This window comes from Ochotona curzoniae, unplaced genomic scaffold (genome assembly GCF_017591425.1).
Source record: "Ochotona curzoniae isolate NIBS_2020 unplaced genomic scaffold, NIBS_Ocur_1.0 contig_3819, whole genome shotgun sequence".
Classification (NCBI taxonomy): domain Eukaryota; kingdom Metazoa; phylum Chordata; class Mammalia; order Lagomorpha; family Ochotonidae; genus Ochotona; species Ochotona curzoniae.
Genome location: NW_024466004.1, coordinates 57233949 through 57252637, shown reverse-complemented (window position 1 = coordinate 57252637; position 18689 = coordinate 57233949). Strand labels below are relative to the sequence as shown.

The 18689-nt window shown below is 44.1% G+C and overlaps 1 protein-coding gene across 1 annotated transcript in view; it reads right to left on the bottom strand.

Moving 5' to 3' along the window:
- The window catches only part of FIG4 (FIG4 phosphoinositide 5-phosphatase), a 124041-nt gene extending 105966 nt beyond the window's left edge, over positions 1-18075 (bottom strand). Inside the window, exon 1 of the mRNA XM_040983881.1 lies at positions 17983-18075. Within this exon, the coding sequence (XP_040839815.1) occupies positions 17983-18048 (66 nt within the window). The 5' untranslated portion in view covers positions 18049-18075. The remainder of the gene's footprint in view (positions 1-17982) is intronic.
- Positions 18076-18689: the final 614 nt, after the last annotated feature.

Here is an 18689-nt window from a genome sequence, read left to right as displayed (position 1 = left end):
AGTGGCTGGAGCTGGACCAGTCCAAACACAGGAGTCAGAGCTTCCTCCAGGTCTCCCGTGTGGGTGCAGGGGTCCGAGCATGTGAGCTATGCTTCAATACTTTCTCAGGTACAGTAACAGACAATGGATCAGAAATTGAACACAGAGGATACAAACCAGTACCTATATGGTGGCTTTACCTAACAAGCCAGAAAATCAGCCCCTAAAAAGCTTTTAATCTAGAATAATCCTAGTTTTGTCATGCATGGCCCCTACATTTTTAAAGATTTATTTTTATTATTTTTTTTTATTGGAAAGCCAGATATACAGAGAGGAGAGACAGAGAGGAAGATCTTCCGTCCGATGATTCACTCCCCAAGTGAGCGCAACAGCCGATTCTATGCCGATCCGAAGCCAGGAGCCTCTTCCGGGTCTCCCACGTGGGTGCCGGGTCCCAAGTTTGGGCTGTCCTCAACTGCTTTCCCGGGCCACAGGCAGGGAGCTGGATGGGAAGCAGGGCAGCCGGGATAGAACCGGCGGCTCATATGGGATCCCGGGGCGTGCAAGGCGAGGACCTTAACCACTGCGCCACGCCAGGCCCAACCCCTACATTTTTAAAAAGCCTACTTTGTTTTGAACGCTAATCCTTGGGGTTTTTTTTTTTTATGTCCTCCATTTGGCCATTTGTAGTAACTGTTTTTATCTCAGGCACTGAGCTAGCCACCTGGGGAAAATGATAAACTGAAGATAGTTTGGAAATGAAATTTGCTGAATGGATTTTATTTGGAAAAGAAATAATAGATAACAATAGATAGTAGGTAGTAATAGGTACGTGCATTTGAGAAACTAGTTAAATGGTGTTGCATTTAGAGGGGAAAAGCAAAATAGGGTTGAGGAGACACTGAACGTTTTCATCACAAAACGCCACAAAAGATAAAAAAGGAACCAGAGACCCGAATCTCAGCAGGTGTCAGCACATACACTGCACTGAAGGCCTTGGGGTTGAGTTACACCTACCGGGGAGAGTAAACGCAGAAATGAGAGCCCACAACCCTAGCTGGAGGAACCACATTACCTACAGGCTAGGTTCAGAGAAGGAAGAGGTGAGAAGACCAGCAGGAGTGACCCAGGAAAAGGAACCCCTTCCCTGCCGCCCTGCACAGCCTCTGCTACACAGGATGCCTTCATTGCACCCATGGCAGATCATGTGTGCGTGACATCATGCAAGTCAAATGCCGCTGTGCAGTGAGATAGGATAAAGCTGTCAGAGAAGTGCCCAGAATTCCCAACAACTGGAGCAGGCACAGGGCCTTTCTGCACACAGTCTCAGACACAGGAATGGAAGCCAATCCGCAGAGATGGTGGAAGAGCAGATCGATGTGCAGGAGTAGATACTTGTAGTCTTCCCAGACATCTTATAGTCACAAGCGCCAAGGGCCAAATAGGAGTGAAGAACACCACCAATCCAGAAATCAGTGAAACTGGGGAGGGGGGGAGCCCGAGGAAGCAGGGTCCTACACAGGCAGCAGAGACGTTGAGAAGCAACCAAAAGGCAAGGGGCAGCATTTGACACTCTGATATGGGTAGATCAGAAGAAAATTAAAAGAACACAGCTCAGCAAGAACAGAGTGTAACCCTCTGAAGAGGGGAACAGATTGTTCCAACTAGAGATGAATGATGTCAGAAGTGCTTGGTGGCCACACCTGGAAGCCGAAGACAGGGACAGGATGCCTACAGAATCCCAAGGGAAAATTCACTTCAATTGAACTATTTCAGCATTAAGCCTCTCAATCAAATCATCAGGGTGGCAGAAGCACACTTTTAGATATGCATCACTCTAAAGTAATTCACCTTCCATGAACCCCTCCCAGCATAACAACTGAAGGAGGCATCCAATCAACACGTGGGCATACAGCAAGAAAAGAAACGGTGGGATCCTGGACAGCAAATCATCACAAAGACAAAGAGTAGTGGAGGGACATGCCAGGATGGCAGCCATTGCTCCCAGAAGCTGAGACACACTTCCCACCACCAACATCAAAGGTATAGACAGGTGTTGAAAGATTTTGCCCTCATTTTTTAAAGATTTATTTACTTCTATTTGAAAGGCAAATTTACAAAGAGAAAGAGAGGCAAAGAGAAAGAATTTTCATCCACTGGTTCATTCCCCAAATGGCCACAATGGCCAGAGCTGAGCTGATCTAAAATCAGAAGCCAGGAGCTTCTGCCAGGTCTCCCACGCAGGTGCTGCGTCTCAAGGCTTTAGGCCATCTACTGACTGCTTTCCCAGGCCACAAGCAGGGAGCTGGATGGGAAGTGCAGCAGCCAGGACAGGAACTGGTGCCCATATGGGATTCTGACACTTGCAAGGCAAGGATTTAGCCACTGAGCCATCATGCCATGTCCTGATTTTTATTTTATTATTATCAATTTAATTATTTAGGTGAGAGAGACAAAGAGACAGGGAGAGAGCTCCCATCCACAGGTTGCATCCTTTAAATGCTCATAATAGCTGAGGGTTGGTCAGGCTTAAGTGAAGAACTGGAATTCAATGTGGGTCTCCCTCTTGGGTGGCAGAGACTCAACTGCCACCACCCCAGCCCCAGGTCACAACCAGCAAGAAGCTGGTTTCAGGAGCAGAGCCAGGACCCTACCCCAGATACACGGAGCGGAGAGTTATATGTCCAGAGGAAAGCTAGAGCTGGATTGATTATGAAGTCATAATGAAGACTAGGGACTGTAGGAAGAAGAAAGCTGTCTGAAGCCCTGGCAGACTTGAAGTTCACCTGCTGAAGGCAATGGAGGTCCATGAGATGCTCACCAGGCACAGGGCAGGGAAGGGAGCAGTCGCTGGAGGATGTGTGACTTCACCTGCATGAAGGAAGCCACGCAGGCAACCAGGTGCATATGCAGCAATAGCACTGGTAAAAAAAAAATGTGCATTTGTAGATAAGAGAGCATTTCATAGAGTTCATGAGAAATGAACCTAAACATACGCTTACTATGGTAGGAAAAAAACACTTGAAGCCCACAGTTTATTCATTACTATGCATTTTTATCAAGTTTTTGAAGATATTCCCATATGCACAGATTTCAAAAACTTTTTGCATCCAAATCAACAACTTTTCATCTCATTTTCCAAACATTCTTTGGAATTTCCTCATGTGTCGGAGAATAGAAGGCTGGGGTTGTCAGAATACATCCAACAGGATAGCTGGGACAGGGATCCAGTTGAGAAGGGATCTGTTGAGAAGGGATCCTGTTGAGAAGAGGTTCCAGGAAGGAGGAGGTGGGGAGCCTCTCACCCGGAGTGCACTCTTGCCCCAGTGAGTCCTTGGATGTGTCTTCGTGCTTCCCTGATATACGGCGAACATCTGTGCTCTAACTAGCCAATTAGACTAAATCAAAGCAGTGCTCCTTATCAATATCTCACACCGATGATGCTTTGATCCTGGTGCCTTGGTAGCTCTCCTGGAACTCCCTGCTTACACAATGTGATATATCAAACCTGATCATTGTAACCGATGTCTCAGCTGAACTATGTTTGAAGTTTTGCTTTGCTGAATATATACAAACTGGAACCCTAGAAATAAACTTTGTCACTTGCCTAAGAGAGCACTGTCCCCCCATTTCTTTTTGGTCACATCTTTTCCCCAGGAACCCACAAGGCAAACTTGCAGGGATGAAGAAATGGGACATAAAAGCAATTAAGTGAAAATATCCATCTAGACAAAATGTACCGTGAGCTGCCTCTCTTTGGAAACTTAAGCATCAGTATTCAAGAAAAAGCTTAACACTTCAACATGCAGCTTTCACTGGTGACTCAGTATGAAGATAAATGTGTTTCTGAGGTATATACATGAGCTCTAAATGGAATACAATAGGCAATCCATTTAACAGGAAATTCAGTATTACTACATTATCATCTCCTTTTTTAATGACAGGCTAATTAATCATCACTTTTCATCTGAGGGAGGAAACTTAACCTTCTTACGAGGAGGAAATTTTAGGTTGTATGACAGCTTTAGTTCGCGCTCAGCTTCACTTGAACTTTCAGATTATGTGTCTTCATCTTTAAAGATCGCGATGAAGTTTCTTCTCATACTCTCACCATGGCAGGCCCGTGTCTCCCAGCCAGATAAACGCAACTGTCTGTGTGCAGCCTCGAAAGGAGTGGTCTCGGGTTCTAACCGGATGTCTCCAGGCCCACGTGTCGGGGCTGTAGGACTTCACTGATGGGAGAGCCTCAGTCTCTTTCAGAAATACATGTGAAACTGTCATCCCAGCCACTCCTCTCTTCTCACCTTATACTATCTGGCTCCCTGCTGAACCCCTTACCCTGCTGTACTCTAAACTGTTCCCTCCCAGTCCTGAATTCACAAACTGAGGCCAATTACTTAAAAGACTTCCAATGTGGTTCTCACAATGTTTGGGAAGATGGAAGAGGAAGTCTCCTTAAATTCTTCTGATGCCGAGCAGGGAATTAATGAGTTAATACAACAATCTTGATCTAGAAGTGTAAAGATTATCTCCCACAAAACACACATGCAGACACAAGCAGCCCTTGTTCTGTTCAGCTCCCAGGTTTTTGTTTGTTTGCTTATGAAAGGAGGAATGAGAAAGAGCTATCAAACACTGGTTCACTCCTTTTTTTGTTTGTTTTTTAATTGTTTTATTTATTATTATTTATTATTATTTTTTTAATTACATTGTATTATGTGACACAGTTCTATAGGCACTGGGATTCTCCCCACCCCTCTCCCAACCCTCCCCCCATGGTGGGCTCCTCTCCACCGTTGCGTAACCACAGTTCAAGTTTAGTTGAGATTCCTTCATTGCAAGCATACACCAAGCATAGAGTCCAGCATCTTACTGTCCGGTCATGGTTCACTCCTAAAATGCCTACAACAGCAGGGCTGGGCCAAGGGAAGGCCAGGGATTCCATTCAGGTCTCCCATTTGGGCGGCTGGGCCGCAAATACAGAAGTCATCACTGGAGTTGTTGCTTTGCCACCTCCCAGGGTGCACAACGGCAGGAAGCTGGAGTGGAAGCAGAGTGGCAACTCAAACCTAGGCCTTCTCATATGGAATGCTGGCATCCTACACAGCACCCCAATGGCCAGGCCTCAATGCCCCCAAACACCAATTTTAAAGTCAACAGCCACATGTTCACTTCTTTGATATGAAACAGTCACTGTTATAATGGCAACGCCCAAGAGTATCACTTATTCAGTAAGGACTGGGCTATAACTCAGAAACCAAAAAGGTGAACTGTAATTTCACCCACAACAATTGCTAAGTCTGTGGGCAGCGCCTGGTTGCTTTGGGCTGCCTGAAGGACGACGACAACCTTAACTCCATCTCAGAAGCAAATGCTCCCAGTTTCCCTGCTAAATGAAGGCTCAGGACAAAGGAAAGTACATTGGATCCTTAATTCGTCTCCTAATTCCTTTGTGATCTGTTAAACCTCATACACTCCAACCAACCACAGCAAAGAGCCATTTCTTTTTTTTTTTTGAATTAAATTATTTTTATTGTATTTATATATGTGATATTGTTGTTTGAAGCAAAATCCAAAGACTCTTCAAAGTCCTGCTTTTCTTTCTGCTCCTATAATCCATCGCAAGGGCCAGAGCTGCCAGAATGATCATTTTATTGTGAAGGCATATCATGACACGGCTGCACTAAAGAAAAATAGATAGATGTTTTCTTTTTTCTCATTTTTTTATTATATTTTTGACAAACTGTACATAGTTAATTAGGGCAAAAAGTTTCAAGGGCTATAGGAAAGTGGGTAAGACTATTATTTCCATATTGTTTCATTCATGTATCTGCGGTAAAGGGGGATATTGAGGGAGAAGCCGCACCCAGTCTCCCACCCACCCCAGGGCATGCTCCGATATAGGGCATGCTCTGAGATACTTGCTCAAGTGGTTTTGATAGTTCACCAGTTATGAATCACTGCCAATCTCGCCACTCCAAGCACGATGAGGTTGTTGAAGAATCCACTGGTTGACATAGTCCATCATAGAGTCTCCATTTGCCCAGTTTTTTACTGCCAACATATAGCTGAGGTGGTTGATGGACTTGTTCTGTCTTCTGTCTTTTCTTGGTTAGGGTTCTAAGTCTGACAGTTCGATTGGGAGATCCCCAAAGAAACTTTGTCTGAGGTATTCCCAGACCAGATTCTTGTATGTACTAGCAAGCACAGGGCCCGCCACAGTCCACCACCCCCAATCAGCTGGTGGTTGTAATTGCTGGGTTGGTTCTGTTTTCAGCCCCGACTTCAACTGGAACCAATGGGTGTTGCAGTCCAGACTGGTTCTGCCCAGCACATACTCAGCCCTCACATAAACCAGTGGGAGCTTCAGCCTAGTCAGAGTGACCCACAATAACCCCCACCAGACCAGGCCCACCCCCTACCCTAGTTTGCCAGTATGTGTAGCAGACTAGTCCAGTCTGTCCCACATTCCATTAGACTCTCATACATGTCGATGGGTATTGAGCTTAGTTCCATCGAACCAGCTCAACTATCCAGCCCTCACAGATGTTGTTGGGTGCCTCTCTGTCTAGCCACCACAGCCCCTGTCCTAGTTTTCGTGCCCTCCCGTGGGAGTGGCAACCCAAGAGGGAGGATCCCACTATTTCCCTCCCAGGCCTCTCTCACTCCCAGATTATGCATGCATTTCTTTCCTATTCCTGCCAACAACGACTTTGGCCAACCTTTGCTGTTCTGACAGGTGAACAATTGCAATCCATTTTCACTGTGTTGCTTTGTTTGCAAGTTGAATATTTATATTCATATTTGTTTTCGATGAGATAGATAGTTATTTTCCTTTCCTTTTTAATGGCTGTTCTATTTCTCATACTGGCTCACAAAATATTTCTACAAGTAAAAATATAATGCTTTATTTCCTGTTTAGGAAATTATTACTTTACCTATGTGTTGCTAGCCTTTTGGCTATTGTTTCATAGTTTCACATTTATAGTTTCAAATGTTCCCAGAAGGATAAAAATATGTAAATTAACTAATTCCTACCTTGTAGAAGTAGAAAAAAATGAACTGATTCAGTAGTATAAATGTCTATTCTCCAAAATTCATTCACTAAAACCTAATCTCCTAGGCCAGGCTTTGGCTTAGCAGTTAAGACACCAGTTGGGACGCCTGCATCTCACATTTCAGTGCATGAGGTCAAAACCTGGCACTAGCTCCTGACTCCAGCTTCCTGCCAATTTGTGCCCTGGAAAGCAGAAGCTAACGGCCCATATAGCTGGGCCATGACAATCATGTAAAAGAGCTGAACAGGGATCCCAGCTCCCAGGTCTGCCCTGGGCCAGTCCTGGCCAGTACAGACATTTGGAGAATGGCCAGTGAATGGGAGAACTATATGTGTGTGAACATGTCTTTGTTTAAAAACAGACCTAATAACCCCCAATGCAACATAACCACAAGGTGGAGCTAGGACTAGCATTGGGTCAGAGAAGTTTGGGTCAGAGAAGCTGAAGCCACCGCTCGTGATACCACTATCCTATGTCAGAGGGACACTTCAAGCCAAAGCTGCTCTGCTTCCAATCCAGCTCCCTCCTATTACCCCTAGAAGGAAGCTGACAATGGCCTAAGAGCTCAGGCCTTCTCCACCCACTTGGGAGACATGGATGGAGTTCCTGGCTCCTGGCTTCCAACTGGCCCAGCCCTGCTGCCGTCAATTAAGGGAGTGAACCAGTGGATGGAAGATCTTGATCTCAATATCTGTGTGTGTGTGTCTCCATAGCTCTTCCTCCCCCCGCCGCCCGCCCTTTCTCTCTCTTCTCCATACCTCCTTCCTCTTGCTGTGACTCTGCCTATCAAATAAATAAATCTTCTTTAAAAGAAGTGGGGCTTTGGGAGGGGGTCAGGATCTGAGAGCAGAGCCCTCCAAACAAGGCCAAAGGACATCTGCCTGCCCTTTTCACTCCTTGCACGAGGACACTCTGGGCCCTCACCAGACTCTGAAGCTGCCAGGGCCTTGATCTTGGTCTTCACAGCCTTTAGAACTATAAGAAATAAACGTACTGGTTCATAAGCCACCCAGTGTGGGTACTTGGTTATAGCAGCCCAAAGAACTCAGAAATGAAGGGACTCAAAACCCAAGAAGAAGAGAATAATCATGCTAGGAGCAGAAATTCATTTAAGTAGAAAACCAAGAACAGAGACAATTAATCAAGTCAAAAGTTGGCTCTTCCCATGATGAATAAAACTCATAAATCCCTAGTGACATGTCCAGGAAAAAATGAGAGAAGACAAAATACCAATATCAGTTAGAAAACAATTTCACTGCAATCCTACAGACAGCAAAAGGATACTAAGGACATGGCAGGAAGAGCATGAGGCCAGTAAATTTAACGTAAAATTAAATGTTAAATTTCTCACAAAACATAATGTATCAAACCTAATTCATGACCTACTGAAAAGGTAACATGTCCTTGTATCTCTTGAGAGAAATTGATTCATTATCAAAATTCACCCCACAAACATACTTCAACTCCAAATATTTCACTAGAATGTCTAGCAAGCATTGAAAAGAAAAAGATACTGACTTATCAGTATTGAAAAATAGGAAAAACGCTTATCAACTCATTTTATCAAGCTAAGCTTATCCTGACATGACAATCAAGCAAAGATGTTGAAGAAAATTAAAGACCAATATCCTGAACACATTCATAAAGTCAAAAATCCTTAACAAAACATTGGCACACAGAATCTAGTAACATATGAAAATAGCAATATAGCATGAATTAAAACTTCAGGTTTGTTTAACATTTGGAATAGTGAGCAAACAAAAGAAATGCCATATGCAGATACAGAAAAAAAAATTGACAAAATTTAACACCTCTTCATCATTTTAAAAAATAAATTCTCAGTGAACCAGGAACAGATAGGACTACTTCACAACTTGCTAAAAAGTATCTATGTAAACCAACAGCTAACATTAATCTTACATAGCCAGAAATTAAACACATTCTCCTAACATCTAGAACAAGATAAGAATGTCAGCTCTGGGGCCCCACGTGGTAGCTTGTGGTTAAGTCCTCGCCTTGCAAGTGCCAGGATTCCATATAAGTGCTGACTGCAATCCCAGCAGCCCCGCTTCCCATCCAGCTCCCTGCTTGTGACCTGGGAAAGCAGTTGAGGATGGCCCAAAGCCTTGGGACCCTGCATCCACATGGGAGAGCTGGAAGAGACTCCAGGCTCATGGCTTAGGCTCAGCTCAACTCCAGCAGTTGTGGTCACTTGGGGAATGAATCAGTGGACAGAAGATAATCCTCTCTGTCTCTTCTCTTGTCTGTATATCTGAATTTCCAATAAATAAATCTTAAAAAAAAAAAAACATACACAATGTCATCTCTGGGGGGTTGGGCATTTAGCCTCATAGATGAGAGACCAGCTAGGGGTTCCATATCCCTGGGTTTAATCCCCAACTCCAGCTCCTGACTCCAACTTCCTGCTAACCCAGATTCAGGGAGGCAGTGATGATAGTTCAAGTTGCTGGGTTCATGTCACATACACAGGAAACCTACACCACATCCTGGCCTTCTGGCTTTGGCCCTCTGACCACTGTTGACTTTTGGGATGTGAACCAGTAAGATAGCCACTTTCCCTATCTGCTTCTCTTTGTCCATCTGTCCCATTGTGTCTCTGCCACAAAAATAGTGATCTGGCTAGAAGTCTGATATATACCAGAGATTTGTTATGGTTTGAAGGGAGGGTGACCTCAACAAAACTCACTTGATCACCAGTATAGCCATGCTGGAAAGTGGGCCTTTAAGCAGTCTGTCTTATGAGACCATGTTGGCCTTCATAGTAATGGATTAGTTCTTACAAGAGCATGTTGCTATAAACATCTGTATTCCTTTGTGTATGTGTGTGTGTGTCTTAAATTTATTTGTTTGAAAAAGTTAGAGAGACAGAGTCTAGAGATCTGAGATCTTCCATCTGCTACTTCACTCCTCAGATAGCAACAGTCAGGACTGAGTCCAGCTGAAGCCAAGCGCTTCATCTGGGTCTCCCATGCGGGCGGCAGGTGCCCAGACACTTGCGTCATCTTTCACACCCTTTCCCAGGCCATTGGTGGGAAGCTGGGTTGGAAGTGAAGGAGCTGGAATATGAACCTTGAGATATGAAGCGGGTGTGGCAGGAGGTATCTTTACCAGTATGCCACAACACTGGCCCCACACGTGCTTGCTTGCCTTCTGCTTTCCCAGCACACACACAGTAGCACAGGGCCTTCAACAAAAGCCAAGCAGATGTTCCACCATGCCTTTGGTCAGCCAGAATCATGAGCCATAAAACCTCTTCTTTTTTTTTTTCTAAATCACCCAGACTTGGAAATTTTGTTGTAGCAACATAAAAGATCCTAGTCAATGCCATAAGACAATAATTGAGGATAAAAGGATTCCAAGCTGGGAAGGAAGAAGTATTCCTACTCTCAATTATTTGATTTTGAGGACAGCATTTTAGTACAGTGGGTCATGATACTGACATCTCCTTCCAGAGTACCTGCTGCTCTGCATCTAATCCAGCTCCTTAATACACTTAGGAAGGGGCAGAAGAAGCTCCAAGCACTTGGCCCTGTCCCCAGTGGGAGAACCAGATGGAGCTTCCAGCTCTTGGCTGCAGCCTGACCCAGTCAGCCTTTGTAGCCATTTGGGAAATGACCCACCACTTGGATGGAAGATATTCATTCTCATCCTCTCTTTCTCTCTCTCTCTCTCTCTCTCTCTCTCTCTCTCTTTCTCTCTCTGTCCCTCTCTCCCTCCCCTGTCTCTCTCCCCCCCTTTTCCTCTCTCCCCCCCCACATATTTTATAAATGATATTATTTGAGTTCTCAAACTGATATACAGGTTCAGTAAAATCCAAGTCTCCGTCACAATTCCTTTTTAATAGAAGTGAACAAACCTATTATAAAATTCATATGGGAACACCGAGGGTCTAGAATAGCTCCAATAATCTGCAAAAAGAATGAAGCAGTGAAGCTTCCTGGTTTTAAGACTCAGTGTAAAGCTACAACATCAAGATATGGCCAAAAACAAATAAACAAAAATGACCAATGGAATAAAACATCTTAGGAATATATTCACAAGGATGCCAAAGAAACTCAATAGAGAAAGGATCATCTTTTCAACAAACTACACTAAACAAATGATGTATGGAAAAAGTGGACCCTCCTTCTGTAGTGGTCAGACTCCAAGGGCCCTTCACGATCCTCATTTCCTTCTGTGTGTGCCTGTGGTGTCCCCTTCCTCGTGAACAGGGTTGCCTGAATTACCAATAAGACACCACAGAAATGATGAGGTATGTGACTTGTGAAGTCAGGACACAACAGACCCTGCAGCTTTGCCATTTTGGCTTTTTGTTTTTTCCTCAAGTCACTTTCTCTGGATGGACCAAGTTAGTGCATCTTTTGAACATTCCAAAAGTCCTGTGGGAACGCCCCTGGGGTAAAGACCCAAAGTCTAGTTCTCAGCCAGCCCATCTTAGCAACTATGTGTGCACCATCTTGGAATTAACTCTTCCAGCCCATTAAAGCCACCCGATGGTAACAACTTATTGAGTAGACATCTTGCAAGTTCACAAGACCCTGAACCAGACTGACTCAGCTAAGTTACTCTCAGGTTGCTGATCTATTGAAACCAGGTGAAACATTAAATGTTGATTGGTGTTCAATCAACTGAGGTGTGAGGTAACTTGTCACACCACACAGAGCAGTAATACAATCTCTATATCACATTATAAACACATGAATATGAAACTCAGACCTCTACCACGAGTTAAAACTATAAATCTTTTACAGGAAATATGAAAAAATATTCTTGCAAACTGGAAGTAAGCAAAGATGGGATATAAAAATCAGGCTGGTGTCGTGGCATAGTAGGCTAAGCCTCTGCCTGCAGTACTGGCATTCCATTTGTGCACTGGTTCATGTCCAGAGATCATTAATAATTTACAATAGTGCATTACTCATCTTAAAACAGAAGATTTTCAATATACACACATAAAGAAATAAATGTTGAAGGCAATGGGTATGCTAATTGACCTAATTTGGTCAACACCCAATGTGTATACCAATCCAAGCATTGCATGGTACCTCATAAATATATATAAATAATGTATATATCAAAAAATAAATGTAAAATTTTTGCCTGGTCAGTCATTATGATGAAGTAAATAAAGCACTGCCTGTAATTGCAGTATCTCATATGGGCATAGGTTCATGTCCTGGCTGCTCCACTTTGATGGCCTGGAAAAACTAGCAGAAGATGGCCCAAGTGTTTGCATCCCTGGTCACCCATGTGGGAAACCCAGATGAAGTTCCTGGCCCAGCCACGATCATGGCAGCCACCTGGGGAATGAACTAGTAGATGGATAGTTATTAAAAAAAAAAAATCACTAAAAAATCAAATGGAAAAACCGCTGACTAAAAGCATGTATTGACAAAACATAGGTGACAAAGGAAATAATTATAAAATATTTAAAAGATTCTTACAAATCAATAACAAAAACAGCAAGAATTCAATTTTAATAAACAGGTGAAAGATGTAAACAGACACATCACAAAGCAAGACAGAGACAGCCAATCAACACGTGAGGAGATATTCAACAGCATTAGTCATTAGGAAATACAAATGAGAACTACAATGAGATTCACCATATAAGAGTCACAACAACCCAAAAGCCTGACAACACTCAACGTTTACAAAGATATACGCTGGGGTCCGTGCAGTAGGTGTGGATTGCATGAAGGTGTGAAGAGAACAGCTCCCTGCTTGGCAGGGCCTGGGGAGCTTCCAGCTGTTTGGCAGGGCCCGGCGATTTCTCTCTGACCACCTTGACGCAGTCTCACCCCCTGTTTGCATGGACACTCAAGTACCCCATTAAGAATTCTGTAATCTATTGAGGCATTGTTTGCCCCTGTGAGATGGCTTTGGTAACTACTGTGAGCTTAAGAGTTAATGTTATTGATGTCTTGGTGAGTGGGCCTTTAACTGCGCACAGGAGTACAATTAAACCTACAATTAAACCCATGCCATTTCTGGACACCTTATTGTGTGCCTACCCATTGCCCTGAAATCGGGCCCAGACATATAGCATGCCTTCTGGGAAACGGCTTAACAAGAACTTTACAAACTAATGGAAGTGATAGGAGTAAGAGCTGAAACTGCTATGGCAAAAGTATAGTTACTGTGACCTTAAAGGTTAGCCTGTCCTTGCAACTCTTTAGAGCATAGAAAATGCAGCTGTTTTAGCCGCTCTCATAATTTTTTAACTAGAGGAAATATAGGGTGATTCTATTAACATCATAGAGATATACTTTTGATTATTGTTTGATTGTTTATGAGGTTGTAGAGCCTGCAGTTATAGGGGGATTTAATGTTTGAAACTTTTTGTCTTACATCTTTATGTTTTTTCCCTTTTGATGTATTTCTCCCATTAAGTGATAAGTTGTGAAAATAAAATGTAGTAGGAATGTTTCACCGATTAGCAGGTAACCATCTGTGCCTTGGCCTTGGAGTTCTGGCTGTCACCTAATGGCTACTTCTGAAGAAAGAATAACGGCTTGCTTTAAAGAAACGGATTATAGTAACTTACAGAATTATCTTTAAGAGCACCTGGTTGACCATGAAGTAAAAATTAATTGAACATCTGTGCATGCTGTCTTAGTTCTAAAATTAAAGATAAAAAAATCAAACGTTTGTGCAGAGGCTTGTGATGTGTCTAATAAGAAGGACAGCTTCTTCCTGAGAAAGAAGGCACCAAGTGACAGTGTCTGTGTCTTTCTTTATCGCCGACTCCACGTACCCTTCTCGAGCTCCGAACTCAGCTGGAGCTGGACTCCGGCAGATATAGATCAATGAGCATGTCCATACATTCATTTCTGGTCGATGCTGGAGAAAACAGCTGCCCTGTATGGCAGGGCCCAGGAGAACTTCCAGCTGTTTGGCAGGGCCTGGCGGATGTCTCTCTGACCACCTTGATGCGGTTTCACCCCCTGTTTGCATGGACACTCAAGCACCCCATTAAGAATTCTGTAATTGGGCCCGGCGGCATGGCCTAGCGGCTAAAGTCCTCCCCTTGAACATGCCGGGATCCCATATAGGCACTGGTTCTAATCCCAGTAGCTCCACTTCCCATCCAGCTCCCTGCTTGTGGCCTGGGAAAGCAGTCAAGGACGGCTCAAAGCCTTTGGGACCCTGCTTCCGTGTGGGATACCCGGAAGAAGTTCCTGGATCCTAGCTTCGGATCGACATAGCATTGGCCTTTGCACTCACTTGGGGAGTGAATCATCGGACAGATCTTTCTCACTGTCTCTCCTCCTCTCTGTATATCTGACTTTCCAATGAAAACAAATAAAAATCTTAAAAAAAAAAAAAAAAAGAATTCTGTAATCTATTGAGGCATTGCTGTTTGCCCTTGTTATATGGTTTTCGCAACCGATGTGAGCCTGAGAGTTAATATCGCTGATAATGTCTTGGTGAGTAGGCCTTTGGCAATTTACACACAGGAGCACAATTAAGCCCATGCCATTTCTGGACACCTTATTAGGTACTTAACCATTGCCTCAGAATCTGGCCCAGACATTTAGCACACCTTCTGGGAAAGGGCTTGATAAATATCCTAACTATTAATGCAAGTGATGGGAGTAAGAGCTGAAACTACTGTGGCAATAAATATAGTTACTGTGATCTCAAAGGCTAGCCTGTCTTTGCAATTTCTTTGGAGCACAGAAAATGTAACTGTTCTGGCCACTTTCATAATTTTTAGCTAGAGGAATTAAGGATGCTTTTATTAAAGAAATATGCTTTTAATTATTGATTGTTCTTGGGGTTGTAGAGTCTATAGTTCTAGGGTGAATTTAACATTTAAAACTTTTGTCTTGAATTTTGATGTTTTTTCCTTGTGACATATTTTTCCATTAAATGATGGTAACTTGTAGAAATAGAAATGTGGTAGGAATGTATTACTGATTAGTAAGTAATCACATGTGCCTTGGCCTTGAAGTCCTAGCTGTCATTCCACGGCTACTACTGAGGAATGAATAATGGCTTGCTTTGAAGAATGTTAGTACAGTATTTTGCAGAATTCTCTTTAGGGCACCTGCTTAGCCCTGAAGAACAGACAGAATGACCAAATGTCTGTGCATGCCCCCTTAGTCTTGAAGTAAAAATAGAACAATTCATTGTTTGTGTAAAAGCTTGTGATGTGTCTGAGTATTAAAAAAGGGGAGAGGGCGACAGCTTCTTGAGCTGTTGCGAAAGGGCATCAATGACAGTGTCCATATCTTTCCTCACCAACTCCACACACCCTTCCTGAGGTCCGAATTCGATTGGAGCTGGCCTCTAGCAAGCTGGGGCAAAAATGATACTTTATACAACTGCTTAGGAGGTTGCCAAAGTTCAAAAACAGAGACTTTATGACTATCAAAACCACTTACAAGGATTTCCCCAAGAATGTTCTAAGTGCAGGTATAACGCAAATCAATTGGAAAAGAGGATAACAAATTGTGCATATAAGGAATTCATCATAATAGAAAGGAACAAACTGCTGATACAACAGCATGGACTGGGGCTGCTGTCCAATCCAGCACCCTGCTAACCCGCCTGAGAAAGCAGCGCAAGACAGCCCCCCAAGTGCTTCAAACTCTGCCACCATGTGGAAGACACAGATGGAGTTCCAGAACGCCATGACGTCATGGCCATTTAGGGAGTGACCTGAGGATGGAAGTCTCTCTCTCCCTGTAACTCTTTCAAATACATAAACAAACCTAAAAACAAACAAAGGATTAACCTCAAAGACATTTTGCCAAGAGGGAAAAAAAAAAAGCTGGGCCCAAGAAAGTAAATACTACACAATTCTATTGTATGAAACGTTCTTCAAACAAAAGAAAAAAGATTTAGCCATTTAATTATTTATTTAGAAGGTAGAGTGACAGAGAGAGAGAGCAGGGAGAAAGCAAGATCAACATCAATCTCTCCTCCACTAGTTCCCTCCCCAGCTGCCTGCAGGAACAACTCTGACCAGGCCTTCCATGTGGACAGCTGTAACCCAAGGACCTGAGCTTTCATCTGCTACCTCCTGGGCGCATTAGCAAGAAGCTAGGTAAGAAGCACGGAGAAACCAAGGTCTGAACCAGGCATTCTGAAAGGGGATGCAAGCTTCCAACCAGAGGGTTAGCCCACTGAGCCACAACGCCCATCACCATCAAACTCCTGAGCAAACATGTATAATCTAAATTTTTTTTTTAAATGAAGAACATTCATTGCCAGGAAGAGAATAGGACAGCTGGGTAGATGAGATGCAAGGGAACTTTCTAGAGCAAGAGATGTGTTTTACACCACAACAGGGTGTAAACTACACAGTGTGCAGTTCTGCCCAAATTCTACCATCTCAAGAAAAGAACTGGAAAAAAGAGTGTAGAGAAGAAGGAGTTACAGACACAAATACAGAATGCTCATTTTGAAGTAGAGTTACAGATATTTTATTAATTGTTCACTTTCTATATGCTTGAATTATTTATTCTATTTACTGTTAGATGTTGGAATTTCTGTAATTAAAAAAACTAAAAAAAAAAAAAAACCCAAAATCTCAATTTTCCAAATTATCTGACTCATGAGAAAAAGAAGCCTGCACTGTCAAACTGCTATCAAAGTTTCCAATCATTTAATCTGTTTCTCGATGCAAGTCGTCACCATCCAGGTACCATCTCTCTCTCTGCTGGTAGTACATCCAACTGCACTTTATATAGCACGGTCCTAAACTCCCTGTCTCACTTGTTCTTTCATTGATTACTAATGTTAGCACTTGGAGTTGTAGCAATAACAGCATCAACCACTAAGAGGTTGTAGCAGGGTAAAATAGGAATGGGGCCGGCACTTAGCAGTGAAGATGTTCTCAGCTTGAATGCTGGTTCCACTTCCTGACTCCAGCTTCTGCTAACGCAGACCATGGGGAGCAGCAGGTGGCTGCTTGGGTAGTTGGGTCTCTGACACCACCAGGGAAGACCTGCACTGAATTCTCAGTTCCTGGCAGACGCCTGGTCCACCCCTGCCCATTGTGGGCACTTTGCAGAGTAGAGCAGTAGATAGAAACTCTCTCTCTGCAACTCGAGGGGAAAACAACCTGCTTTCATCTTACATGTGTGAGGGTATCACATCTAAAACAAATAAACAGGGCCCAGCTCGATGGCTCAGTGGCTAAATCCTTGCAAGTGCCGGGATCCCACGTGGGCAGTGGTTCATGTCCTGGCTGCCCCACTTCCCATTCGGCTCCCTGCTTGTGGCCTGGGAAAGCAGTGGCGGACAGCCCAAAGCCTTGAGGGTACACCACACATGCCTGCCCAACTAAGGGATCCAGAGATTGCTCTAAATCAGAGAACCAGTAACTAACACACTTACTTGCTACTTACAAAGCCTCTAAAGTAATAAAACTTCTTAAATAAAATCATACAGTTTGAAAAAAAAATAAACTGAAAATAAGCTACTATCATTGCTCAAATTAAAAAAAAAACTAGCTATCTTGAAACACATTTACATATCCCCTCCCCCCTTTTACATCGCAAGCGGAAAAAGGAGAAGCAGCAAATTCAGAAAAGCACACGCGGTTAACATCAGTGACGGCAATGACATACTACAGAATAAGAACACGGCTCACGTTCTTTTTCATACTTTTGCCTGTGATGTGTGAGACAATGAACTTCATAACTTTAACAGACTCTGAAACCTGCAAAGATCACAGTGGCTTCTACGGAGCCTCATCAACAGCTCCTGAGGTGCCCGAAGCACCTATTTCCCACACATCCCAGTCAAGCGTCCAAACTGGAAATATTTGTACTTGCAAACACTTGGCACGGCGCAGGCGCCCGGCTTCCTCCAAGGCCGTCTGCCAGGGGTCAGGGCTGCGCGGGCTGCCCCTGCCCAGGACTCCCCACACCTCCATCCTCCTGCCCGCGCCCCGCCGCCAGGTACTCACAGCTCTGGTCTCATACAGAACCAGCTTCTGCACCGAGCTGATGATGGGGGCGGCGGCAGTGGGCATGGCCCGAGCAAACGAGGGCCCCACCACAGGGCACCAGGCCGCGGCTCAGTGTGTGGCAGCCGGCCCACTGCCTCGGGCCCCCGGGCGAGATGACCCCTCAGACCCTGGACACCAGATCCAAGACGGAATCACAACAGCGGGGCACCAGAGGTACGAACACCCGCCTTGAAGCGCAGGTTGTTTCCGGATTCCTGAGCCCCGCCTCCACACAAGCCCCGCCCCAATCGCCACGGGGGCGGGGCTAGAAGACGCACCGTCGGCTTAGACGCCCTCGCAACCTGCGTACTACCGAGGGAGGAAGCCAGTTGCGCCATCTTTTTTGAGGGCAAAGGAGACTGTGGGCGGAGAAAAAAGTTACTGGATGCGGAGTTTCTCCGCTTTCTGCTCCCTATGTTTGCAAGATTTGCAAGTAAAATCTTTCTTTTGTAGGGGGTTCGCCAAACTGCAGGATACAGGTATTCCTCAGTTGGTCTGATCCCCCCTTACTTTCGCCCAGGGAAATATTTCCAGGAAATATTCATGTTCTTGAATATAAGCAAAATGTCTTTAGTCCTTTACCTTATCTAAGTGCTTTTCCTCTTTGTTTCTTACTTTATCCCTAAGAGATGCAACAAAATTCCTTGGTGTGCAGTGGCTGTGAG